The sequence below is a fragment of the Athene noctua genome, chromosome 7 (assembly GCF_965140245.1).
Source record: "Athene noctua chromosome 7, bAthNoc1.hap1.1, whole genome shotgun sequence".
NCBI lineage: Eukaryota > Metazoa > Chordata > Aves > Strigiformes > Strigidae > Athene > Athene noctua.
The window spans coordinates 24,553,483-24,580,806 of NC_134043.1; the positions used below are offsets into that span (position 1 = coordinate 24,553,483).

The 27,324-nt window shown below is 43.7% G+C and overlaps 1 protein-coding gene across 2 annotated transcripts; it reads right to left on the bottom strand.

Annotated features, from left to right (window-relative positions):
• Positions 1-2,506: 2,506 nt before the first annotated feature.
• Positions 2,507-13,716, bottom strand: CHRNA1 (cholinergic receptor nicotinic alpha 1 subunit). Of its 2 annotated transcripts, none has more exons than XM_074910275.1 (9): positions 13,627-13,716; positions 11,581-11,726; positions 11,405-11,449; positions 10,873-10,982; positions 10,441-10,636; positions 9,587-9,824; positions 8,244-8,467; positions 6,702-6,941; positions 2,507-4,745 (listed from the first exon to the last, which is right to left on the bottom strand). In XM_074910275.1, exons 1-9 carry the CDS (start codon positions 13,661-13,663, stop codon positions 4,614-4,616), a joined length of 1,368 nt encoding a protein of 455 aa, XP_074766376.1. In that variant the 5' UTR covers positions 13,664-13,716; the 3' UTR covers positions 2,507-4,613. The 2 variants fall into 2 exon arrangements, with proteins under 2 accessions (XP_074766376.1, XP_074766377.1); XM_074910276.1 differs by having other exon boundaries at positions 13,621-13,663.
• Between the last annotated feature and the right edge of the window lie 13,608 nt (positions 13,717-27,324).

Consider the following 27,324-nt stretch of genomic DNA (forward strand, 5'->3'; position numbering starts at 1 on the left):
GACTCTTGCCTTTGGACTCTTTGTTCAGTCTGGCCTGTTGCATGGTAACAAGTGAAATTGTCCTGTCCTTGTAGGTAACCCGCCTACAGCCAGCAGAACTCAGCGGGGCTCTTGCAATGGTTGCTTGCATGTTGGCTGTTTTCCATAGCACTGCCAGTCTTTTATCCTTTATCAGGGTCTGAAGTACAGTTGTTTTAGTGAATCTTTTGCAAAGCAGTGCATGATTGCCCTGTCTGTAGTTGGGATTTGATTTCCATAAAGGGAGAAAGTACCCTAGAGCTTTGTAAAACTCAGTATCTGTGCAGCATTCATCTGAGAGACGCTTGGGAGACTTCATACCAATTCCACAATTTTTCAGGAAAAGAAAGAGGGAGGGAGGGAATTTGCACCCAGGAGTGTGCCTGGGGGCCTGGAGGCTGTGCTAGACTCTTTCTAGCACAAGTAAACATATGAAAATGTGGGGTCTTGACACTGGATCCAAACACAGCAACCTTCTAAAGTATCCAAAGTCAAAAGCATTTCTAATGTGCTAAACTATCGGTGACTTTAAAGATGACATCTTGCATGCCACTATACCAGAAAACAAACTTTTCAGGGAGGTAATGTGCTTCCTTTCTCCAATAGCAGCACAGTGTTTATGCACTTTGGGGGTCCTCTGTTACACATACTCTTTCACCCTGCTGTCCCTACCCACTGTGGTTTGCTTCAGCTGTGGAAACAGGAACTGCTGAGTCAGCGCACTGATGAAACTCACACTGCTTTCACACATCTCTGCGAGACAGCAACAGCAAGGAGATTGGCAGCAACTAATATCCTGTAGAAAAAAATGAGTATGTAAATTGTCTTACAATTGCCTGAAACAATAATCTGATTTCTTAAAAACTCTCAAGCTGCAGGAGGCTCCAGGACCAAAGCACTAGTTGCAGGTAAATGATGACACCTGGCATACGCAAGCTCAACATCAAGTGTTTAGAGTTCAGTGAATGTAACTTTTCTGCTCGCTCTGTTATCAGGTCAACCACATTTTACAAAGCTGCGATTCAACTGGCTGAATAGCCAGAATAAGGCCATCGGGTTTAGCTCATCTGTCTCTGACGATGAAGAGCAGCAGCCTGTTCTGATTGCAGATTCACACAGGGGTAAAATTGCTCCCTTGGAGCCGGCACAAGGTAATGGACTTTAAAAATCCAAATAACCCCCTCAGAAGGGTCAGGTCTCCTGAACAGCACATATGCCAAAGGGGAAAGAGATTTGGGGGTGACTTCATCTCTGAGAGCAAAATATCTATGACAGTAGAAAGTAGCTGAAGGTCAGCTTAAAGGGATGGGAAGGGAAAAGTTAATTGCCAAATTGTTTGAAAACTGGAAATCAGACTGAAGAAGATGAAGATGTTTGAGAGAGCTATTCTCTTAAGGACATAAATAGGGTGTTATAAACAGGCTTGAAGTGAAAAAAAAATCAGCTTCAATAGCAAGAATATGACAGTTAAAAGAGAAGTCAACTGCTCAGGGTACTATCACCACAAAAGCAACACCTTCGCACCCAGAGGTCCCTGGTCTGTCTTTGTTTAAATCCGGTCTGCCTACTTCAGCACCATGGTGTTTGCAGTTTTGGTTTGTTGTTTTTTTTTTTTTTTACACTTATTAGGGAAATGTAAGAATGAGTGTGTGAGGCCTGCTTCTTGCCTTGCTTATCATGTTAGTCAGAGCCGAAATTTGCTTGTTGAAGGCAACAAGGCAGCAGAGATGCACATGTGGGTCACATGAGTATTATCCAGGGCCATCTCCCTGGGGCTGCTGGTGCTACCCACGTAGGAGAGAAGCAAGTTTGGTGTTAAGATTCTGGGGAGATTATGTAAATGAGAAATCATTGGACAATATGTACTTAAACACTGACAGCGAAGTATCTTTGACAGTGACTAAGACAGCATATTTACAACCTCCAAAGCTGCTATTTTAGCAGGTGTACAGATGTGCTGACATGTTAAAAGGACAGTGCAGATGAGAAGAAATAGTTTGTATGTAGGTAAGGGTACTCTCTTTTGGTAGATGGATATTGGTAGCAGGGGATGTTAGTTTTATGGAAGAAAAATGCATCACAAAGGTGAGCTAGAAACAGAGAATAAAGAAGACTGGGACAGTCTAAGTATTCAAAGCAAAGCAGAAAAAAGTTGTAGATCAACTGTCTCCTGAAGTGTGCTTATTGATGTTTAGAGAACCATCTGTTTGGAGAGTCAGAGTACAATGCCCAGATTCTGCAATATAAGATGGGGAGTTGGTAGCATTTATTTTTACCTGGTGTCACATTTTTTGGGACACAAGTAGTTCATCGAGACTGCGAGAAATAGTAAGGCAGAAGTTTTGCTGAGCCCATAGGACACAAACTATCACAAACATTTTCATATAAACAATTTCAAAACCTTTTCTGAGGAAGTGGAAGGAAAACACTGCAACATGGTAGCTAGCTGTGGATGAAGAGAGCTGGAGCTGGAGAAGCGAACAGGCAGGCAAGCGTGTATGCACGCATGTACCCCCAGCACACAAACGGGGAGTTTGGAGGCCAAGACCCAGATCTGCCCTGAAGAAGCTGGAGAAGCCGAACAAAGATACTGTGGATGCTCACCATGAATCTTGTTACTTGACGTTTATTTTTCATGCTAAGATTCGACCACATGCTGCTCTAAGAGGATTGTTCTGTCAATTTTAGCACCAATCGCAGTCTCCCAAACAGTCCCAGGCACTGTTACGCTGCAGCTTAGCTCATCGTGAGCTGCGTGACTCCCTCCAAGGGGTGAGAGCTGAGAACTCACACTGAGGATAAACAGAGCTGCAGCAAGCACTCTGTCAGCAGAGGTTTCGCGCAGCATATACCTTCAGCAATCATTCACAGGGTTAATGATCGTCCCGGGAGGCAAAGATTACCATCATCTAAACCGTAGAGCTGAGCAGAATGTTACAAGGGATCGATTGCCCCAGACAAACTGTTTGCTTTGCTTAGGACTGCAGCTCACCAAAACACTGTCCAGCAAACACTACGCAATGATTCAAGTATTGCACAAGTGCCTAATTTTCCCTATAGAGCATTTCAAATACCAGGCCTCTGCAGACATGACGCATTCCTGTAGAGAATTAACATAATACAAATTATTTTATTAAACTCACAGCAAATTATTTACAGCTGTAGCAAAGTAGTCCTATTGGCTTGGACAACCAGATGGGAAGAATGAGTAACTTGTATCAGTTGCCCCACCTCTCCTTATTTATTTTTGAGAATAATAGGCAGCACTGCTAGTATTTTCACGCTGTATTATTGAAATACACATAGGCTTGTTTCTTACGTTGAGTGTTTACTAAAACCCAAAGGTCTTTGACCAAAAGCAGCACTACTTAATTTTAGCCACTAGAGTGAGCTGCTGCTTAACATTTGAATAAGGTTTGCGCAATTATTTGTGTTGCTCAGCAGAGGAGGTGTCCTATCATTTTGTCATATCTAAGTAAAACTGAGATCCACGCTTTCTCTGGGAGTGATCTTTGTGATGTTGCGTCTGACAACACTCATGATCTATTTCAGCAGGGCAGGGACAACTTTCAGCAAACAGAGAGAACTGTGTTTATGATATCATACTGAGCACCCCCAAATTTGAAGCTGCCCTCACTCAAAATGGAGAGTGGAAACCAACCTTCCCGGAGAAGAGCAGGCTAAGTACAGAGATTATCCTATGGATACCATTCTTTCCCTTTCAACCTAAACTTTTCCCTTAGGATGTAATCGCAGAACATCTCTGTTAACAACTGAAAATCCTGAGCATTAACACATAATGAATATGGGGCTTCCTATAATAAGTATTAGCATGTAAAAATAAGAGGATAGCAACTTCAACATAGTCACCGGGGTGCCTAATGGTTGCAGAGACGAGTTTGGTGATAAAACTGGAAAAAAAAATCCTCCTTTACAAGACCTTTACCATGGGACTCGATAGCGAAAAATACCTCTGGGACACAACTGGCTGGGGCTGGATCATTCCCACAGTGAGAAACAATACCTCTTTGCTGCATGAAGAGTTTCTAGAGGTAGAGTCACATACAACAGTCAGTCATTTCAGATTTGTGCATGAAAATCAAGTGCTTAAGCATGGAGTTTGAGATATTTCTGCTGGTTACATCTAGTGTTACAAGAGGAGTCATTTGTGACTCTGCCAAAAAAAAACCACAGAGCAGATATTGAAACCATCTTGAATGCTGAAGTTGTATACAGATTTACAGCTCAGCTAAAGCTTGTTACACTGCTATTGATTTCACTGGAATTGCATCTGTGGGTTACAAAGTCAGACAGTCTTATTAATACATTAACATTTTTAATAAATAGTAAGATGGATCAAAACCTGGCTGACAGCCATTCAGTCTACCAGTAATGCAAGTGTTTCTTTTTGGCAATGAAATGCTACTGAGCAGCAGCTCAGAAGATCTAAGTATGGAGCCTTACACTTTATTATCCCTGCTCTTTCCCAGCAGGGACCAATTCCTGTCTGTAAAACTTTCGGAGGCTGGCCAGGTTTTGATGGTTAAGATGCTTTCAGATGCTGACCAGGATAGCAAATAGTTTCCAGTTGATGTTCACCCTTGCTGATTTAATTCAATAAGACGACCAGCAAATACAGCTAATGTTCCTATAATACAAACTAGCATAAATATGCCAAGGAGAAGATGATCAACCACCATCGCAACAAACTTCCATTCTTCTGCAGCCTGGGAAGGAAACAAAGGAGATGGTAAAATCTCTGCAGAGCCATGTTTGTTATGGGCATTTTTGTAATTTACTGTCTTGAACAAGGGAGAGGGTCTTCCTTAAGTTCCACTGTTACTATGTAAAAAATATTCATTTTCTGCTCAAAAGCAGGTCAGTGGTTGAGAAGGCCTAAGCTACCTAGAAATGCAAGTTTCAAGACTAAACTGTTTAGAAACCCTGTCAATTTGATGAAGAATTTCATTAAAAAGAAATGTTGAAAAGCTTAAGTTTTAGTCAAATAGTTGTTTTTGAAAGAGAATTTAAAGCATTGAAAGCAAAACACTTAGTTTGACCCAGCTGTTTGGTTGTTGGTTTTTTTTGAGGGGGTGGGGGGTGTGCATTTTCCATTGCTTTTTCATTCTCTTGGGATACCTAAGAAATTGTCATCTATTTAGCTCTAGTTCCTGCTTTCCATGCCCAGTATACACTCTAAGGTCTGGGAAAACCTTCTCCATAGCTCCCTTAGTCTTTTTTCCAGTTGTGAGACACCATGAACCACTTGCTCTGTGACTGTGTTTTCACTGGATTCTTTTGTGGGAACCCAGCACTGTAAGAGTGAGCAGAGTGTGAGGTGCTAAGTGCAGCAGTGCTCAGGATTTCCACCCTGTAGCTCTGCCTTATGGGGTGACACATACTGGCCTACGACACCCTCTACTTTTGCCTTAGTTGCGCCACAAGTAGAAGAGGCTGTTGTAAATTATCTAGAGGGCACTGGTAATCAATACTGAGGTAGTTCGTAAGTGTATAAGTGAATGCAATGAAGTGGCGGCCTTCAGAAGCCACAACCTTCAGTTTATTTGGGGAGCTTGACTTCTGAAACCCCCTGGAAATGATATCAGTGGTGACCAGATGACACTTCCGAAGGCAGCACTTTGTCAGTAACCCGAAGACTCTCCTTGTAAGCCTAGGAGGAAGCGAAGCCCAGGGACACCCCAGCCCTGCTGAAGGTAACACTTTATCTGCAGAGAGGCATAGGAGTCATGGGGAACATGAGACTACAGCCAGAGCCATTCCACATGCTCCAGGAATTTGGTCACAGGAACAAACACTGTGGTGTAAATTCTGCCTGTGGGAAGGAGGCACCTCCTTTTCAAGACTATGGCCAGATTATTGTCCCGGAGAACTCTCTTTCCGTCTTCAGTCTAGCCTGAAGCTCAACGGGAAAGGTCTATGATCATTTAGAAAGTTGAAGTACCAGGACTGAATTACCCATGCAAAAGCTGAGGGAGCTGTGATAACTGAGATAAAAGAGGGGTTAATTGTGTTGAATGTGCTAGAAGGCGGCAGAGCTAGGTTTTCCTGGGGAACGTTGCCATATGTGACTCTACACGCATTTATCCTTCCTTTGGCTTGAAATGTGGAAAAAGTAAGTAATCAGAGTAGCTCGTGACGTGCTTCACTTGCAGGGACAACTTGTAGCATTCAGGAATGAAACAAAACCTTATCAAAATTGGAATTATCATTTGTAAGTTATATTTAACACTTCTCAGATAAAACTACTAGCCTTTTGGAGTCTGGCTTGATTCCTAGATTTTCAAAGCATCAGGAGTTTTCTTACCACAGGGGAAAGATGCCCAAGTGGGACACAGGAGAAATAGGTTTTGGAACTTGCTTACAGTTCTTGAAACTGCTTTGCTACTCACAGACACTCTGTCTCTATGGCTTCACACACCACATTTAGAAAACCTTAGCACTGACAATTTTTTTTTCCCCTTTTTTTTGGGGGGGTCCAAGATTCAATTGCCATCTGTGACTATTACCCTTTGCTCCTTGATGACTGCATCAAGGGGAAAAAGACTGTCCCCTATTAAAGCCCAACCAATGGAGTGTTTTTCTGAGGCAGGGATATTTTGCCAAAAAAATAAGATGTAGCAATTTGAAAGCAAGAAATGAATCACACACAAAAAATGCCTTACATTACTGGCTTCTTGGTCTGATTTCATCGTTTCTGCAATGTATTTGATTCCCTCTATAGCATTTTTCACATCTGGATTTTTGGTAAGCGGTGAGTAGAAGTTGACAGGAACAGAACCTGGCTTCCCAGAAATCTCAGAAATATCAATATCTTCTGCATAAATATTTTTGTCTTGTTTATCCCTGGACGGTCGTTTCATTGTAGAGAAAAACATGATGTTTGGGATTGTGTCAATAAAGATCTGAAAGAAAGAGGGAGAAGATGACAGTTGCTGGTTGGTGGGCTGTGTTACAGATGCAGCTGTGCACTGAACAAAGGCAAGCCTCTCTGGTCCCAAATTGCTTCCTGTGCTGGATTGGCTACAGATTCCCTCTTGGAGTATGTCACAGCCTGCGCCTCAGTCACACTGGGGCTTTTGTCAGCCTTATGTCCTGGGGCAGATGGAGTCACCCGCAGGCCTGTCACATGTTTTCTGGAAACCATTTCCCCCTGCCATATAGCCAACATCTACACATGGAGGGGGGGCGATGTCCTGAAGCAGACCCTCAGCTAGTGTGAGCTGACAGAGCTCAAGCAATCTCATCTAATTCTGAACGTATTGCTTACAACTCTGACTTGAAGAATGGACTACAAAGGATCTCTTTTGGCTACTTACGTTTGACTTTACTATTACAAATGTTTGTTATACATGCATATAAGCTTTACAGTAATTTCCTTTGGAGTAAAAGAAGCTTGCTGCCAGAGCAATTTTAAGCACATGTAGTGTTTACCTGTTGAAATCTCCCTTCTGCAGGGTTTGTTTGTGCTGCACAGTGAATCTGCTGTAAGCTGTAGCCTTTAAAGTATAGTTAGAAATACACTGAAAAATCTCCTATTCATGTCATGGTTTAACATGAAACCAGGCAACCTTAAAAAAGTCAAGAATATCTGAATGAATCCTCTTTAATACTGTCTCCCTGGCAAAGAACTTGTAAGGACAGACACCCAATTTTTTCTACCTATTGTGGTTACCATTTAGACTACTGTGCAAGGACCTCGTTGCTTCCAAAGGACTGCAGAGCAATGGTATTTACTGGAAAAGTACAGAGAAGATCATAGCTTTTGCTAAGCTGTCTTTTTCAAAACGGAGGGCTGAATGAAGGTATCCCCAACAGCCTCTGGGCTCTGCATTCACACGGGCTGGTGAACTTGGCCACTGGCAGGCAGTAGTGCTTTGCAGTCAGATAGAGAATTAGATCAGGAAATGTAATTTGAATCCAGCTGGACGTTTTCTTTTCCCTGTACCTTCAGCTGCCTGTGTTTTGCTTCTTCCGTTCCCTGCAAGACTCTACCCCAGTGGACAATTTTGTTACTTAAAGGAGCACTTTAGCAGTCTTGCTGACTTTATGCACAGCTAAGTAGTAAACACTGGCTCTTGTGCCTAGAGAGATTTAATGTGATGCATTTACTTCCCCAATTCTTGTTGACTTTTATTAGAAAACCTGCCAATAAAATATGGAGTGCTCAGTGGAAACCAGGAAACATGTAAAGCCATAGAGCTCACCTTCCTGACCCAGTGTGGCATGGTGTGAGTGCTTGGGGAGCGGTGGTGGGTGTTGATGACGATGACCGTGATGATGATTGAAGCGATGACAAACACCATTGTAAACAACATGTATTTGCCTATCAGAGGCACTGCACTGGAGGTGGACGGAATCAGCTCCACGATGACCAGAAGGAACACAGTCAAAGACAGCAGGACAGAGATGCTGAGGGTCATTTTCTCACCTGCCATGCAAAAAAAAAAAAACCCAAACCCAAACCGTTGTTGCTCCTATCATTCAGTACAGAGAGTATTTAAGAAAACAGGATGTGGATGATGGCTGTTCACACAAGTCCATGTGTGTGCATCTGGAGTGCTATCATCTCTCCTGGCATCCAAAGCAGTAACTAGGCTGACCAAACCTGAGAGCCTAACGTTAGCATCAGCTCCAGCATTAAGATGGGAATCACTAGGTATGACTGGGCTGAGGTATGGGTGATGGATATAGAAAGCTTACTTGCCAGGAGCACTTCATGGGTTGTGCATTTTGAATGATGAAGTATATGCACCTGATTAATGCTTGCTCCACAGCCTCCTGGGGGTTCGCTTGCCTTACTCTCTGGCAGGCTCATGCTGGGCTGTGTGGGCAGAAAAATATCACATCTGACACCAGAGGTCAGTTGCTATTTGAGATCTTCCATTATGTAGGATGTCAAAACTGAACCAGAAAACATGATTCACACATCTTTTTTCTATCCAGTTCAACTTTTTTTAAAGTTTTCCACTGGAAAAAAAAAAAAAAGATATCAAGTATTTCATAGAAGAACCCTAATGAAATTGAGCAGTATGAAAAGCTGACACAAGGCAAAATGAATGATGCAGAGAAAATTGTTGCAGGGAGCAAGAGCTGCTCAACCGGGACAAAGAAGGCCTGAATAGGTTAGGATTACTCTTTGTATCACGCGAGGTAGTATGTGTGAACAGGTAACAAGCTCTCTGCTCTGACATGGTGCGGGAGGGTCTCAGCCACCCCTGTGTGCTCACTTACTCTGTGACATACTAATGCACTAACTACCTACCTATGGCAAAACATAAAAATCAACTAGCTAAATCCTTGTTTTGCAGAAATTAACTGGATAGTCAATCAGTGATTTCTGTGGGAAATCAGCCCAATTTATTTATATCAATAGTTTCAGAATTACCCTTTATTTGCAGAATGTTTAGAGCCATTAATTTGAGCTGAAATGTCCAATTCTAGTAAGTGCTGCCCTTCAAGTTGGCAAGTGATTTCAAATACTGAGAATTTCTTAGAAACTTGTTAGAAGAGCAATTTCTATGGCAGTAGAATGAATAAATTTACATACCTGAATCTGTGGGTAGGTAAAAAACTAACCCGGTTAAGAAGGAGAAGAGCAGGCAGGGAATGATGACATTCACAATGAAGTAGAGTGGCAGGCGCTGCATGAGGAAGTGGTAGGTGATATCCAGGTAGGGGGTGTCAGGGCAGCAAGCGTAGTAAACCCAGTGCTTCCAGCCACGGTAGTCCTTCATCACCCACTCCCCACTCTCCATGAAGTTACTCAGGTCTGGACGATCACTCTCCTGACAGCAAAAACCCCCAAATTCTTAATATTAGAGGTTCAGAACAAAATCAAAACTTGGCAGTCATTCAGGAACAGCATTCCAAATAACTGAGGCACTTCATTCATTTTTGTGGGGAAACCACTCTTGTCTATGTTATTTTGCCTGAGAATATTATCTTTTACACAGCATTCAACTAAATATTTTACAGAAACAGTGAGGGATAGTCGACTAAACAGAAAGACTGATTAAATATTTACAGCTAGGAGACATACCTGAAGGGACAGGGAAAGAGTCCTTGGAAATGGAAAGTCATGACAGAGAAAAAGCACCCACCCCCCCAAAAAAAGTAAAACAAACAAAAGCAGAACAAGCAGCAGAATGAGGAGTGGTGTGAAGCTGTTGGAGAATAGACAGACAGGAGACTGTTAGGCACAGGAATTATGCGTGTGCAGAATTTTAGAAGCCCAACCAGGAATTTTTGTGCTAGATCTACAAATAGGACTTTTATATTTTACAGGTAGCTCCTGCTTGTTTTTCAGTCAAAACAAGGTTATATTCCATTCTAATTCTGAGATTTCCCTAAAAACATATCCAGGTCCTTACTGCTTTTCCCAATTACAGACTCCTTGCTTACCGGGTTAATAACAACCATTGTACCATCATACGTCCAAGTTCCCAACTTCATACTGCAGTTCTGTTGGTCAAACGGGAAGTGCGTGACTATAATTTCACAGTAACTTTTAAAAATAGCTGGTGGTGTCCAGGTGATCAGGCCTGTGTGCTCCAGAAGGACTTTGGTGTATTTAACGATGGCAAAGTCACCATCTGCACTGCAAAAGGAACAAGGATGTTAACAGCAATATGGGCAGCATAATTAACATAGTCACAAAAGGATTTCTCCAGCTGTGGATCAAGTGGTCCCCCCAATGCCATTGTGCCTGATTCTGGAGAAGCTTGCTCTGAGGCGTGCTACCCCCTGGCCCAGATGTCGTGGTCAAGCAGCCCCACTGCAGGGGTGCCACGGGGCAGAGCTACCCCTCCCTCCCCAGCAGCTGCCACCCCTTACTTGTTGTAAAGAACAAGGTCTGGCCGCCAGATATCATCTGAGGGGATGCGGATCTTTTTCACGCCGCCGTAGTCGTCTGGATTCCACTTGAGATTGACATCTGTCCATTGCTAAAGAGGGAGTATTTCAGCCACTGAGAGCCTCTTCCAGCACTTCTGAGGGTAGTTTTGGTACTTCCTAGAACCATGTACCTCCCTTGCTTTGGGACATGCAGGTAAGCATAAACATATGCTAGTGGGACCCCTAACTAATTTTTTACATTAACTTACATTTTGTTTAAGAAGCTTATTAAAGAAAAAGAAAATAATATAAAAGATAAATATACCAGAAATCTATTGTTTGAAATACAATGCAAAATGCTTCTCTTAAGGCTCTTGGTGTCTAGCAAATTTTGTTCTTGATGCCCCAGAAAGAATAAATGCTCTGCTAGCTAACCCACCTGTCCAAGTTGCCCCTGAATGTGTAACAGAGTAGTTAATTTCTTGCTCTGTCCAGTGCATTTATGTGAATTGGAAGAAATCATTAGAGTTACCTGTTTCAGGCGTACATTTGTTGTCACAATCTGATTTACTTCATCCTTAAAAAAAAAAAAAAGCCAGTAGCAGCAAACATCGGGATTGAAGGAGAAAAATTGTTTCCTCAGAAAAATGACACTGGCACTATCACATAAGCCAGTGGTTCAACAGGTACCACACATTCATACCATACCACGCTAATAAGCTGAATGAGCTGCAGCCCGACAGTGACGACGACGGCATCGCGATGGTCCTCCACTGGGCGCACCACCTTGTTGTAGTCCCTGAACAAGTCCTCAACGAGGCGAGTCTCATGTTCATAGCACAGGGCCAGCGTGGCTGCAGAACAGCAGGGGTGGTGTCAGTGAGATGGAACAGGGGATACGCTACAGCGCTGCCAGTCTGAGGCGAGCATGATGGAAATACTGTCTGCAGCAAGCTGCTGGCGGTGGGTGAACCCCAAGTCCTCTGTGTGACCCCATTTCAGGCATGTGCACTGCAAATACTGTCAGCAGGGGTAATCACCTATCTGATCTGAGGTCAGTTTAGGAGTAAGACAACAACAGCCTTCAATCAGGAGATGAACAAAACCAAATAGCCATGACTCTGGACTGAGCATTTGGAATCTCCTCCAGGCTCGCCCAACCTACAGATGTGCTTACATGCAATACTTGTGGACAGATAAATGCAGAAAATACCCATAATCAGGGTTTTCTGATGTTGTCTCCTCCATCGTCAGTTCCACGGACTTTCCTGTAACAGTAACATTAAAGGACAGGACCAAGCACAACAGTCATCGAGGTAGAAGCACCATCCAGACCCCTTGCATCTGAAGTCTAAGCAGAGCAGGAGTTCCTCTCCACTACAGGAGTTGCTCAGGTTGTGTTCGTGGTAAGAGAGAAGGAAACCATTCACTATGTGGTCTCATGTTTCTCTCTCCTCAGGGAAGGTCTCAACCTGTTCTTGGAGAGCTCTGCCCACAGACTGCTCAGTGTGACTCGGCAGCGGTACACAAAAGAGCCGTTGTAAGAAGAGCATCACAAGGGAAAATGGCAGGTAGCAGCTTTGTTTCAGTGCAGCTTTAGCAGTACGTGTGCATGGCATTGTATGCTCAAGGGGTGAGGGCTGAGATTCCTACCTCATAGAAAAACAGACAAACCCCATTTCCAGATTGCCTGTTGCAGAACAAGCGGCCACATCACTTACCCAGACTGTAGCTGCTTCACTGTTACAGGGGAGTAAACAAACAGATGGGGGGCTTGGGGATGTTTTTGTATGCACCCTCTTGTAAAGGTGGTGTGAGGGAACAGAACAGCTGAGCCTCGCCACAAGCATTTTTGGCAGATCCCATCCTTGTCTTCCCCTCTCAGTCTGAATCCTGGACCGTTGAAGTCAACAAGAATTTTGCTGCTGACTCCAACCTAAACCAGGATTTCCCGTTATTTCCTAACTGACTTTTCATCAGATCCTTTTATGTAGTTGAGCTGAGATGCCAAGGATTCTGTCTCGGCCTTGTCCTGTCATGAGATGGTATTAAAATACTTGGATGCCATTGAGAAAAGCTGTATGCCTCAGACAAGCACTGCTTGCTTCCCCTGCCAGGAGGCTGGGCTGGGGTGGGCAGGAGTCATCTTTCAATTTTTAAGTTATGATCACAGAATCATATCTAAGTCAAGCTCTTTGCTATGCTTTATTTAACCAATTAAAATCCTTCATATTCTGGTGCAGCTTGGTAGCGATTTAGTATACTGCTTGAATTTGGTGAAAAGTTTTTAGGATCACAAAATACTTATTAAGTGACAGTTTAAAAAGAATTATCCTGGTACAACACATGCAGCGGCAAATTGATTCTGCTCCCTTGTCAGTAGTCCCACAACTTGATGAAATTTCTTGTAATGAATTTTTAAATTTCAAGCCATGTTTACTAGATCCTTTCACACATTTTGAAATACATGGAGCACTAGAGTAAATGGGAGCATGGTAAAAACATAACAGAGAGAAAAAACAAACACAAAATCTTCTCACTTCAAAACATCTGGTGTCTGAAATTACAAATATCTGAGCTGTTACCAATACACTCCGAAGATCTCATTTAAATGATTTGGTGGTTCATAAAACCTTATCAGTAGGACAGGCAGCTCACAGAACACACATTCACTCATACCGATATATATACAAAGTCCTTCATGCTCAGGAAGGAGCTGATCCCTGTTCAAGGCAATGGCTGGAACACCTTTACCTGAAGAGATGAGGAGTATGCAGTGGACCTTCATCATCCCGGCTCCCTCCTGCTGCAGTCATACGGACAGAGGCAAGCACAAAGCGCCTTTAAGGTCTCCTCAGAGGAGGGCTGTGCTGCCTCCTGCCAGGGTGCTGGCGGAATATAACCACCAAGGTATTGATTTACAGCACCTGTTTTTGGGAATGACAGCTGAGGGCCACTGCACCACCGGGCTGGAAAAGGGAGCATGATGTGGTTCAGCAGTCGAGTATCATCTGCAGTTTACAGAAGGTCATTTTTTTCTAAGTAGCAATGCGATCTGTGACTTAATGAACAAATAAATATATAAATAAAGATAAGAAAGGATTATCTGTAGAGTAACTGAACATTTCTGTGAGATCTTGGAAACTACCCCAGCTGGAGACCCAAAGCTGTCTGTCATCCTTTTTGACCACAGCAACTTGCCAGATTTGAGATTTTGTTTCTCTGATGGAAGAGAGATTGCGGTCATTTAATTCCAATGCACCCTCACCAGCACAGACTGCGTGCTGGGATGAGGCTGCTCCCTTCACAGATGGGTGAGAAATCTTTGAAGTGAACAGATACGTTCAAGAGAGAACCATCTCCTTGAATCTACTGGGATTTTCAGAAGGTACTCCGTACTCCCTTGAAAGCTGTTAACTAACATAAGTAACCTGAAGTAAGAAGGAAAACTCTCCCATAGATACCTATAGGCTTACTGAACTGTGGAAGGCAAACAGGAGCAATATATGATTGGTTTCTGTAGCAGGTCAGATCCAGTGAATTCCTGCAGGGCATCCTAGTGCTTGCTCATTATTGTCATAAATCACCTGCCAAAGGGGTGAAAAGTGAAGTGTTTGGTAACAGTACTCAGTTATTCAGGCTGGCAAAGAAAATGGCTGTGAAGATATGTGTATATACATATATATATATATATATATATATGAATTCTTCTGAGCTCACCAATATCAAACAGAAATAAAATCCTGAGACAGACAGTTCTGTGAAGTGCTCAGCAATGTAAGAAAAGCAAGTCCATCAGTTCCTAGGAAAAGAGATGAAGCAAATGGGAAAGATGCCACTATAAATTTGCGGTGTCCCAAGTGCTCTTTGCAGTTCTGGTCCTCTGGTTTCAACAGGAGGATTGGAAAAGGCCCAGGAGAAAGTAACAGTGACATCCATGGTACAGACTGGCTTCTGCACCTGGAACAGATAGTATGAAACTTCAATCTGGAAGAGAAACCAGAGAGAGAAAGGGCTTTGGTAGGGTCTGTAAAATCACAAGTGGTCTGGAGAAGGCAGATTTGAATTCACTCACTGTTCCCATGAAAAAAAGTAGAGGGCATCGAGGAAAACTCAAGTTGGCAGGCTTAAACAAGACACCTCTCCACACAGTATGGCTGTGGTGAAACTCAGTGTCACAGGAGTTTCTGGTTGTCAGAAGATTGTGTGTATTCAGAAAAATCAGTTTGATAAATTCATTTCATGCTATTAAATAAATTAAAAAAACCCAACCCCACAACAAGAAGTCTGTCACAGAAGTCCCAGTCACAAGTCACAGGAGGCTGGGGCAGTGTCCCGGGGAAATACTGCTAGATGCTTGCCCTGTTCTTGTACTTTTCCCTAGGCACCTGCTGTTTGAGACATCAGACTAAGTGACCTGCCACAACCACTCTTACACACTGCTCCAAATTTGCTTTTCCAGAAAACATTCCCCACAAAACCCTTTCTTAGCTTTGCCTCTGGGTGACACCAGACGTACTTTTTATTTCTTATGGATATCCTCTGTGCCGAACACCAGATGGTTTGGTGTTTCATGCTGGATGCCTTTATTATTATTATTATTTTAATTATATATTTTTAAAATCACTCCCCCTCACCCACCCCCCTTCACTAACTCAGCATTCAGCCTCTGCATTTACATTCATCCTCCAGTAAAAACTCTCCATCTGCATAACTCTGTCCTTGTCCCTGTCCTGTGCCTTGGCCGGCAGCTCCCATTGTTGCAGCTCTCTTATTTCAAACAAGCGGCTGGCTGCTTCCAACCTTTATCCCAGGCTGGGCAGCTGCTGTGCCCAGCATAGATACAATTACATGGAGGCATTGCAGGAATGCTGACGATGCCCCTCTGTATACTCTCAGGGCTCTCAAAGCATTCCTGCCCACCCAGGGCAGGGCTGGCAGGTTCACTCCAAAACAGATGGAGGAGACTGTTACACGCTCTTATTGTAGTTCTTGGGTAACACAAGTTTCTGTGTCCCTCCCCCTGAAAAGAAAGGTCTAGCTGCTTGGAAGCAGCAGGATGCAGAATCTGTAGGAGCCCAGAAAGCCTGCAGCCTTAGCAAAGGGTTATTTCTCTTGCAGAGGAGCTGACCTGAGGACAGCCCCCCAGCCTGGGAGCCAGCTACCCCTCGCTGGCTGGAAGTCAGAGCCCATGCTGGAAGAGGCAGGAGCAGGTATTTGGAGAAGGCCTTTGGGGAGCGACAGCCTGGCTGCAAGGAATGTTCACTGGCAGAGACACAAGACTATTTCCCTCCCCCCAAAAACATCAAGGCAACCTGAGCCCCTGCAGCTAAATATGGACAGAGAAGTGAATGCTTCTTGTTGTTAACAGGGGAATGTGACCGGTCATGACCAAGGCGAAAAAGCAAGGGGAGGGGATGAACTATACTGAGTGCCTGAATTTGATCCACTGCTATGAAGGTTGTGTTGGTTTGGGGTTTTTTTTACCTTTGGGGTATCGAGAGATTTTTTGACAACTGTTTTATTCCCACACAGAAAAATTCTTTTCACGTCTATCTCAACTCCAAGCATTCTGGCTTGGTTTGTGAGGCCCCCCTCCAGACCTCAGTGCCCATTACTCACTGTGGCAGAGCAGTCTCATTCACATCAATTGGAAAGAATCAGAACTCACTTCTTGCTGGGCTCAGGGCATTGCTCCTTCCGTACATGTACCAGAAACAAGTGCTGTGAGGGCTTCTACCGGCTACAGCTTGAAGGAAGTCAGCCATGAACAAGTACTACTGCAGGCAAGTCCTTTGGCAGAGTGGTTCATACAGACACAAGTATTTACTAATTTTAAGTTACTAATTACATCTAAGTTAGTAATGCTTTTGACAGAGTGAGGAATTTTCACCAAAATGTTTGTCACAGAATTGCATGCATAAATGCAACATCCAACTAGAAAGAGTAGATGCAGGAGGCTCCAACAGCTGCAGGGCCTGCATGGGGGAAGCAGAAAGGAAATTAGTAAAAAGAATAGAGAAAAGGCAGATATTACGTCAGAGGAATTAAGCGCCCCAAGGCTGAAAAATAATAGCAGTGTTCATTTGGTGGTTTTTAGCTTCCAAATGCAGTATATGCAATTTTTTAATTGCATATTGGTATCAGAAAAAATGGCATTGTTGGTGCCAGTAGATTATGGCAGCACTGAATAAGAGAAGGCAGATGGTTAGACATGTAATTTGTGAATTTGCCATGTGTTTGTTACCAGATTGCCCCTAGTTATAGACAGTATGGCACACATTTCCTGCTGGAAGCCATCACACAGGAGTCTGGCGGCCCAGCACTATTGCCACCAGATGGCAACAGATGGCTACAAAAGATGCGGTGGGCACACGCCGGGCTTTTGCGAGAGAACCATCGCAAACACTCCCTAGCAAGAGCAAAACAGAGGGAGTAAATATTTTCTAGAAGAAATGCATCCAAAGAATTAACCACAGTCTTGAGATGTTAGTGGACTTTACTTCCCCTGTTTATTCCAGTGCCCATAAGGACATGGTAAGCATTAATGTCCACATCAGTACATACTGACAGATAGGATTTAATTCCCCCAATCAAGAAATTCAAAGTTGCTGTGTTTCCATACTGAGACACATCTCAGCCATCCTGCAAATATGTTATTCACATGGATATTTGTAGCAAATTTATTTTCAGCATATCTTGTCTTTGTTTTCTATTATACAGGCCAAAGGAATTAAAAATACCAATAACTCACCCAAAAGTGGTGATCTTAACTTCTGCAGCTACAGAGCTTACATATTATAACATAGACATCACGCACATTTATCTAATCAGAAGGATGCTTCTGAAAAAAGGATTTGAGTCTAGAAAGAAAGAGAAGAACAAGGAAAAGGTCCACAGTCAAATAGAAAAACCACAGTCGCAAAATATATAGCTAGATCAGTGACACAAGCATTGACCTCACCTATCACAGGTGAGGAGGAACACTGTTCCCCTTTAAACAGGCATCAGTCCTTACAGTCATGCTGCTCCAACAAAAATGCTGCTGGCAGCGGAGCCTCATTTACCCAGCTTGGGCAGGGCAGGTGCAACAGTGAGAATGGAGACCAGCAATAACTGAAACCACCGTCAGGTGAGATGACAGGCACAAGCTGACCATCCACAGAGTGTCAGAGGAATCAGTAGGAAGGCTGCAGCTTCACGTTGACTTTCTGTTATGGAAACTCCAGGAAACCAGTCCTGGAACTGAATAAAACTGCTTAATAAAGCAGTGGTAAATTCAACTCCAGCTACAATCCCTGACAAGATGGTAGGGCACCTATTTGAGTACTGGGGCTGATCTCTGGAACCTAGGTGAGCCATGCTGGAGAGCCAAACAAGACACAAAAGAGAACAAGTCCACTAGCTGTGAGGTTTACTCTGCCCTGCAGGCCACTGTTAGCACAGCAGCTTGCATGAGCCATGCTAGCGTCAAGGTCAGCAAAGAACAGCTTTCCTGGTCCATCCCCTCATGAAGACTTTCCTGCACAGCAGGACTCCTCAGATGCTCTACTTCTGTGGTCAGGAAAATCTCATTCATACTTGGATGCAGCTAGGTGACTCCTGTATTTATTAAAAACTCTGCCCTTTCCCAGCAGCACAAGCCGTCAGCTGGAAAATGCACACAGCCTGGTACGGACCACTACTACTACCTATTTTTGAAATTCATCTGCAACCACCACGCATGAGTTTTCTCTCTGCAGATGCAGAACTCCACAAAACACAGAAGTCTGGCAGCTGATAGTGCAGAGAGGGTGGCCTAGGTGTCAAAGCTGGGACGCAGGTGGGTGCTGCCAGCTCTGTCACATCCTGACAGCGGAGACATCCAAGGCAATGTTTAAACAAGTGTTGGGCAGCTGAGCACTCCCCTGGAAGTGTCTGCTCTGGAGATGGCATTATATCATCATACTATATTTTGGGTACATATTCTGATGTTGATTTGCTTTTATAAGTATATAGTTGAGTTACTACCAGTGCAGAAAGAGCCTGCATTGCCTGACTTCTGGAAATGCATGTGTATCATATCATACCCTACCCTGTTTCATACAGCGGCTTTCATGAGTGGGACCGCAGACAGCATTTATCCTGAAGTAAATCTCTGGATGCTCACATTTACATGTTTAAATACACGTATCTGTTTTCAAATGCAGATGATTCTCCACTGAAGTAACTGCAGTGCAGACTGTTCAAGTTTAGCTTTACATAAACGCAAGTTGCTTGTTCAGTCCCTATGTGGTCTGACACATTTTGGCCAGTATTCTCTAGCTGAATTTTCCTGAAGACTTTCTGAGGGCAGCTCCACTACCCAGTCAGTGGAAAGAACTGGCAACGTGGGAGGTATGTTTTAATGCTTAAAAGCTGCTGCACTGGTTAGCTGCTTCTCTTATCCAGTTCGCAGGGGGGGGAAAAAAAGATTAAAAAATCCCATTTTAGCTCTTAACTGACACAGACTCTTCTCCGATTTCTGATCCATAAAGATATAATTGACTACAACCCTTTTGCAATGTCATCACTCCCAAGTACTAAAGCAATTAAGTCCTGGAACACGGAGCCCCTCACGGCACATTCCCCTCATAGCCCAGCTATGGGATGAGAGCACAAACATCCATCTGGACATCATCTGCTTCCCATGGAGCGCCTGCATCGTGGCAAGAGGCAGGCGTGCTAAACCATCCTACATCACACCTGCAGTAAGTGCAACTAGGGTAAACTTTTGCAATCCTGAGAACACCTCTGTAGCCCCATGAGAGCCCCAGGATATCTAGCTTTGAGGTGCAGATTCTCTGATTGCTAGTATGAGCTGGATAAACACATAGAAACAAGTTTATCTTATTTTTAATTCTGCAAATAGTCTGAGCAGCAGAGCACTTTCTCCCTTCGCACACAGTGTTTCCTCTCCCTAAGCCCTTGGTGAACCCAGAAAACACTTAATGGAGATCTCTGCAAAGCATCCTGCTCACCTAGAGCTGCAGTAGTTGCCATTAAAATGTCAGCATGTACCTCACTGTGCTATCTGAGCCATCAAAGCATTTTAAAGCAGGAAACGCCATCCTCTATCCGTGCTGTCCATTAGCTCCCAGGGTCAGATTTCTGCTCCTGCACATGACACACTTGGATTTGTTGATGTGTGCTTTACCCAGGACTGACCTCATGCCAAAATACACACTTTTATTGCTTATGTTAGGATCTTTGCCAGCACACACAGAGCATTTTGTTGGTAATTAGTGGAAAATACTGACTTCTATGGTTCCTCGTGTGTAGCTCTCACCTGTCACACAATGTTTATTTTGCCTCCTTGCCATGTTCCTCTTGTGTTGGACAACAGTGAACTTAAAAGCTTGTGTTTATAACTGATAAAACAGAAAAACAAAAGACACTAACTCAAGAAACACCATCCAAGTGGTAACTATATTAAAAAAGTCACTTTTGGAGTATGTTTTGCAGCACATGATGGCTCTGGGTTCCCACAGGAGGGGTGGGGGCTTGCAGTGGTGAGGCACATTTGTGTGGATCTGAATGCCAGACAGAAGCTGGGAGGTGGTTACCATGTCTCTGACAGCCCACACTAACTTTGTACTCAGGATTGCATGTGAAGTCAAATTCCAGATTTTCCTGCTCACTGATATTTGGGATTTGACAGGAGTTCAAAACACCACACTCAAGATAGTTGGGGGAATATCTTGGTAAACACATGCCGCAGCAAGGGGAACAGTGTAACACAAGCAGTGCAGGAGCAAAAGCAGGACTAGTAACAGCCACATCAGAGCAACTTGAGTTGAAACAAAAGTGTAGAGTTCCAGCTTAATGATTTTTAACAAAGTCTAGTTTTCAGACTAGCCTAATTGTGAAATTTATCCTCCTAGCAGACAAAGGCCACATCAACACTGACTTGTCACACAGTCTGTCACAAACTATCACACAGTTTGCATTTTGTTTTCAAGCAAACAGTCTGCATTCATGTACAAAAGCTTACAGTGTGCTGAAGTGTGGCATAGCCAGTCGCTTTGTAGTGCTAGCAGCCTTTTGTGTCCACATGATACGTTCTATACAGTGTCCAGCCAATCCATACTGCCTTCATTAAGAAACAAGACAATACTCCATGTGACCATTTTCCTTGGTCAGTTTTCCTGGCTACTTCAGGTAATCAATTCTGAAAACTTTATGATACCGTTGTTCTCTTTCTGTGCCTCCTGCACTTGCAGGTCACGGGTGATGTACTGGGATGGGTATTGGGAGGGATGCTGCACTGACCACTGACTCTCCAGGAAGGTTGTGACAGCAGCAAGAGCCTCATCTCTTTGAGTGCTTCCAGTGTATTCACGTGCCAGTGTAATGAGGAAGAAAAAAAAAAAAAAAAAAAAATCAACATGTCCCTTTTTGGTACCATCAGTGCCATTCAGCAGAGATCATCTGAGAGAAGATAACATTTGCACTCCAAGGTTCTTCTTAAATATCTCTAGGTAAATATAAGCAGACAAAAAAGAACCAAAGGAACAAAGAATGAGGTTTGGGCCAATTGAATCTTTTGACACAGAGGATACAATTTCCATGTTCATTGCAAACATTCACCAGCAGTCAGATGAGCTACCTTCCATCCTGTTACAAAATAAACATACCTACAAGAAGTGGGCAGTGGGATGCCCCACTGACACCGTGCTGGCCTTTTTCAGACCAGCAAGGGAGACAGCAACAAAGGGTGCCTGTACACCCACCCTGCTGCTGATCCCTACCTGCCAGCAGCCATAGGCACTCGGGAAGCTCTCAACTGTTAGATGAAGCAAAGCATCCAGTTTTTTGTTACCTTCACCTTCCGAAGCGTATTTCTGATACTGAAAGGAGTCTTTGCTTGGAGTCCACGGAAGCTTTAGGAGAGGGGGTTTAGCTAGGTCAAAGCTCACTGTTGAAGTTACTCATAACAGGAGACTTGGGTGTAGGTGCACTGGCAGATTAGTTTTCTGTTCTTAACGCTATTAGCAAACTGCCATGGTAACTTCCAGAGGTTTAGTTTTCTGTGAGGAAGTGATCTGCAAGTATCATTGCAACTCACCCAGGGAACAGCTTTTGACAGATGCTATGACTCCTCCACATGCATTTGATTATTGGCCTTTGCCTACTTTTAATCAAGGAGCTCAGCTGGACTTCGAATCTCTTTTTTTTGTGAGGTAGCTTGTACTGGTGTCTAATCCACCTTGTGGCAATCTCAGTGTACCTGAATTTCAGTAGCTTACTGGAAGATGTCACATGAGAGTTATTGCATGATACAAACAACATATGTCCAGCATCATGATGCTGGAGAACATGAAAGGGGATAAAAGAACAAAAAGCAATTAAAGGAATCTCTCCCCCTTTTTTAGAACAGAGTAGGTGCTGGAGATGGGGAGTGAGCAATAGCATTGTGCTGTGCCAAGTTCTTCTAGGTTTAGTGAGTGATCCTTCAAAGTAAGCTTCAGGATATACCACCTTATGAATATTAATCTACAAAATGAGTAATTTTAATAGTTTGGACAATCCTATTTGCATTACTGACACGGTAATAAGGCATGAAGAAAAAGAAGCAAAGAGAAAAAGCTTAGCATTCAAACTCTAGGTGTGACAGCAAGAAACAAAAATTACAGGCAACATAGTGCTTGAAAATGAATCCTGGTTGGCTGCCAAATCTATTTTTCAAAACGATGCCTAATTGCCTCAGGAAATACATTAATCAAAGGCTCCCAGAGGCCTAAGAACTGTTTGCTCCAATCCACCAAGGCAGAGTAGTGATAAAGACCTAAGTAATATAAGGAGCTACATATGTCCTTGAGATAAAATATTACATAAGAAATAGGAAGGGATTCCTAACTAAAAGCTCTTAAACAAATCCCTTGAGCAGCTTATTGACATCACTCTTGGGAGAGATCAAATAAGAAAAAAAATGGTACTCTGACCATGAAACCAGTAATAGAGAAGTTAATGAATCATGTTGCCCAAATCGAGATATAGAAGGTGGCATCAAGTAAAATATCTCTGTGGTGTGACCCAGATCATGTAGAGAGCAGATCAGGCCAGCATGAAGAAATGATCAGTCTATGCAAGGGCTCTGGAGCACAGTACAACCTCAAATGCCCAGGCAGGGTGGGTGTGCTGAAGAACTGATGAAGACTTGGATCACTTGATGTGTATGTAAGGCTTCCTCCTCCCGGCACATCAGCCTGGGGTCTTTGGATCCTGTCGGAGGCAGAGCTCGCAGCACTAACCAGACCAGCGCTGCAGGGAGGGGACCCCGGGCAGGTTTGCTGGAGGTGATAACAAGCCCTGCACCCAGCATCTCATGCCCCGCTCCCAGACATGTGTCCTCTGCTGTTTGCTTACACTTCTGCTAGCATGTGAGTGAAGCAGAAGGCACTCTTGCCTTACATGGTTTGCTCAGCAATCACTTTCATCCACAACACATCTCATAACCCTCCTTCTCCTGCATTACATAAGCTTTCTAGGACCGATGTGCAGTTGCTAAGCAGTAATTTTGCATGACTAAAAAAGAAATCCATGATTGCTAGGTTCACTAAATGTTTTTTCCCCTTATTGCAATATAATTATAGCTATAATAAAAACATTGCAGAACACTCATCGGCATGCAAAAGTTAGGTGAGGAACAGAGCAAGTATATCATATATGCCTTTTAGAAGCCTTTACTTCTTTCATTGCCATTGAGGAGGGAAGGACAGGAAAAGTTTGGTATTGTATGAAACCATAAATAACAGGTTTTTCCATAAACACAAGTTTGCTTTCTTGTTTCAGGAGGCAGCTTGCTTCCCTCATTGCAGAACACTTCTAAAGCCTCATCACGGGCTCCCTGCGCTGCGTATGGCCTCAACACACGATGTTTTTCCCTCTGCCCTGCAGTCTGAAGTGGGGACAGTAACATCCCTCCTCCAGCGGGGAGCTAGAGACTGACGCAGCCCACATCCAGGGAAGGAATGCTGCACCCAGGCCAGGGACACGGGGAGCACGTATGCTGCTCTCCCAAGGGGTGTCCCGCATGCACACACAGCGGGTCCAGCGCACCTCGCACGTCCCGGGCTGCTGTCCATTGCTATGGGTACGCCGGGAGGAAAGCCTGGACCAAGGGCCTCTGTGCCCAGACTGCCTCCAGCTCTGGGACATCTTGTCCACTGAGTTGCAGAGGCCTGGCCCAGATGATAAGAGGTCAAGTAACCCTGTGCTAGACCACTGGGCTAATTCACTGCTGGGATGTTTTCCTGAAATTGCCACAAGATTTCTTCCCCTTTTTCCTTTTCATCCTAAATCTCTTAATTATGCCCCCAAGCATTGTCCTAAATAGCTCCTCCCCCCAATAGTTCTGGTATTTAATATTTACTAGACATACATTTTTAAGTTATTCACTGCTTCCATAATTTTTAATAATTTTGCCTTCCTTCATCCTTGCTGAAGACTTGCTTTCCCTCACGCTCTGTGCAACTTAACCTTGACTGCTACCGGCTCATATTTCTTGCCAGTGCCCCTCATTTCTTCCTTAGAGTCTGAGGAAGAAGTTTTTCTCAGTTTAATCCCTTCTTTCCCATCTTTTTGAATATGGCCAACTGCCTTTTGATAAGATGTTGCCAGTGAGGTGGCTCCAGCATCTCTGCTCTGCCCCACATGGCGCTGTAGACGCTTACCCCACAGCACTGGGGACAGTAAGGTCAACTCCTGAACTGGAGATAACACGCATTCATCATGGAAATCAATTCCTTTGGAGAACAAATCACCTTAGTGATAACCTTTACTTCTTATAGACCTAGGTTATTTATTGTATTGTCATTTAATTAATACATATACTAAAAATACTAGTTTTCTGCATTTAATTAAAAATTTGAATAAATGAAACTTATGTAATTGCTTATATGACCATGCAAAGTATCTTCCTGGTTAGCAAAAAGAAGTATCATGTTCACTGCAAAGACAATATTTATTTCTGCACTACCTTCTTTAATGGTTATCACTCAGGGAAGATCAGCTTCATTAGGATAGTAACAAAAACAAGATTAAAATGGAGCCTTTGCCTACACACTTAATGAAAAATCACAATTAAATTAAAGAAATTTTTTAAAATAGTCACTGGATACAGGTTCCAGGGATTCAAAGTCAAGCGAGTACTTCATTGATCGTTGGGGTGCTCCTCTCCACATTCCTGTCCCTAATGCAACACATGACCTGTGTATTTCATCCCGAGAGACACGTGCTCTGCGGGGGGCAGTTTTGTCTTACGTAGGGTGAGCAATGTGGTTAGCAGACACTGTCAGCTTTAATTACTTGAATACTGAGATTATTTCGTGTTAAACATATTCTGAAACTTTATCATCACTTGGCATACAGTTTCCTTCGTATCTTGTCAGAATGTGAGACTGAGGGAGAATAAAGAGTGCTTATTACAAAAGGGACTCTTCTGCCTGACCCCTAAGCTCCTGTGCCTACTAGCTGCCATAACTGCTCACTGGGGAGCTCTCAGGGGAGGGGGCATGCAGATATTAAAGAAAAATTATGTTTCTTGAGCTGGCTTTTTGGGGGGGGTTGGTTTTGGGTTTTTCTCCTTTTTTTCAGTTGGTCAGCAAACTGACTGCTCTTCTCTGAGCAGTGGGTCCCCAGTTAGGTTTTCTCCTTTCCTGCAGGAACTTCCCTGATTATAAACACTTGTTAGACCCTGCTGGAAGGCAGGCATCTCCAGCAGAAGACTGGCACTTGGTAGTATCTAACAAATCTTGTTTGCCCTGCATGCATTGGACAGATTGACTATCCCCAGAGCAAATCTAAGCTTGCTATTTTGGGTATTTTTTCTCTGACTCTGATCCAGCTTTGCACCTTTCAGTGGCCATCACTACTTCTAAATGCAGTTGAAAGGATCTGTAAAGTGAAGGCAGCAGACATTAGTATCAGCAGCATCCATCTGCTGCTGCACTGAGGCGGAGAAGCTGGATATTTCACACAAGAAAATGTAATTATCTTAATTACTCCTATTTACTACATGCTTCCTGCTACACGCTTTAGAAGTAGGACTTCAACTACCTAACTCAGGTCTGCTTGCAGAGCAGTGGGGAACAGCAGATGCCTTTTGCTCAGGTAAGCTGAGGGCTCCTCTGGCTCACTGGGGCTGCCAAGGGCCATGGGGTGCCACCACCACAGCCAGAGCTGCAGAGGAAGAGCCATGCCCGTATCAGCTACTGCTGGGTGCTTTGAGAAAACACTTTTGCCATGGCCAAGAGCTGATTGCAGCGATAAGACATTGCAAAGAGCCAGCCCAAGGCACTGCAAGGTGCTCTGGAAGGGAAGGCAGGAGTGATGGACGGTGTGAGGACTGGGCTACAGAGGGCCATTAGCCAACACAGGAGCGAGGAAACGCATCACATACTGTCAAGGCAGCAGAGGGAAATGCAGTACATTTAGGAGCTGGCTTGGAGCAAGGTAGCAGTGAACATATGCGGCTGCTGGAGAGTGCAAGGCAGATGTGAAACATATGGGCCATTGCTCTTGGGCTGGGGGGAGGGGGCAAGATTGTGGTCAAAGACAGAGTTTTCCAACTGTGTCAGTTCACTGGGATAAATACAGTGATAATGTGCACAAATTAATACAGGAGTTATGGCAAGTCACTTTTAGTACTACAGAAGATTAAAAAAAAAATAAAACCACCAAACTTCAGATTCTCTCAAAACCTCCCCTGACTCTGCCTCTCCAGCAACCCCCCCAGCCCAGAGCAGCGCTCCCCACATGCTCACCAGTGTGCATCCCCAGCTCCACCCTGTCCTTCCTGGGATCCTTCATTCCCCCATTCCAGGGGAGCTGTAGGAGAACTACCATTCCCCTTCCCTCTCATCTCCTCTCCACTCCTGGCCAGGCATGTAAGGAAAGAGGTGGCATACAGGGAGGCACCTTATTGCTGACAGGAAGGGAGCACAGCTGGTTGCAATTGCCAGGGGATTATTCCTCCTCCTCCTCCTCCCAGTGGTGTCTGCAGGGTAGGCCAAAGTGCTTGCACCAGAGTTGACCACTTCAAGTGCAAAGCAAGTGTTCTGTGATGTATTTGCATTTGAAATTCAGTGGTCTATCCATCTCCTCTGGGCAGCTACCACTGTGTAATGGTAAACTGCAATTCTAGTTTGTATATAGCCAATTATAACTACATATATAAAAAATATGAAGTAGTAGATGCCTTGACAATAGTTTTTTTTGTTTGTTTAAGAGTGCTGAAGCATTCTTGAGAGGCATCTTGGATAAGAGGAACTTGTGGGAACCTTAGCAAAGTGTCAGGCTCCAAAGTATCTAGATCAGAATGGTCTTGTCCAAACCCGTAAAACTCTAACTCACCTTTTTTAAGTCAGAGGTTTTTCAGGATTAAAGTGCCAATGTAAAAATGAAACAAACAGTATTTTTGAAACATTCTCA

What these genes read in the sequence shown, in the direction of transcription:
- CHRNA1 (XM_074910276.1), bottom strand. Translation starts at nt 13,663, where the DNA reads ATGATGAAGGTCCACTGCATACTCCTCATCTCTTCAGGTAAAG. An exon ending in CCTCATCTCTTCAGGTAAAG is followed by an intron (nt 11,727 to 13,620) that starts GTGTTCCAGCCA and finishes GCTGTTCTGCAG; the next exon opens with CCACGCTGGCCCTGTGCTAT. An exon ending in CAGACCAAGAAGCCAGTAAT is followed by an intron (nt 4,746 to 6,701) that starts GTAAGGCATTTT and finishes TTTCCTTCCCAG; the next exon opens with GCTGCAGAAGAATGGAAGTT.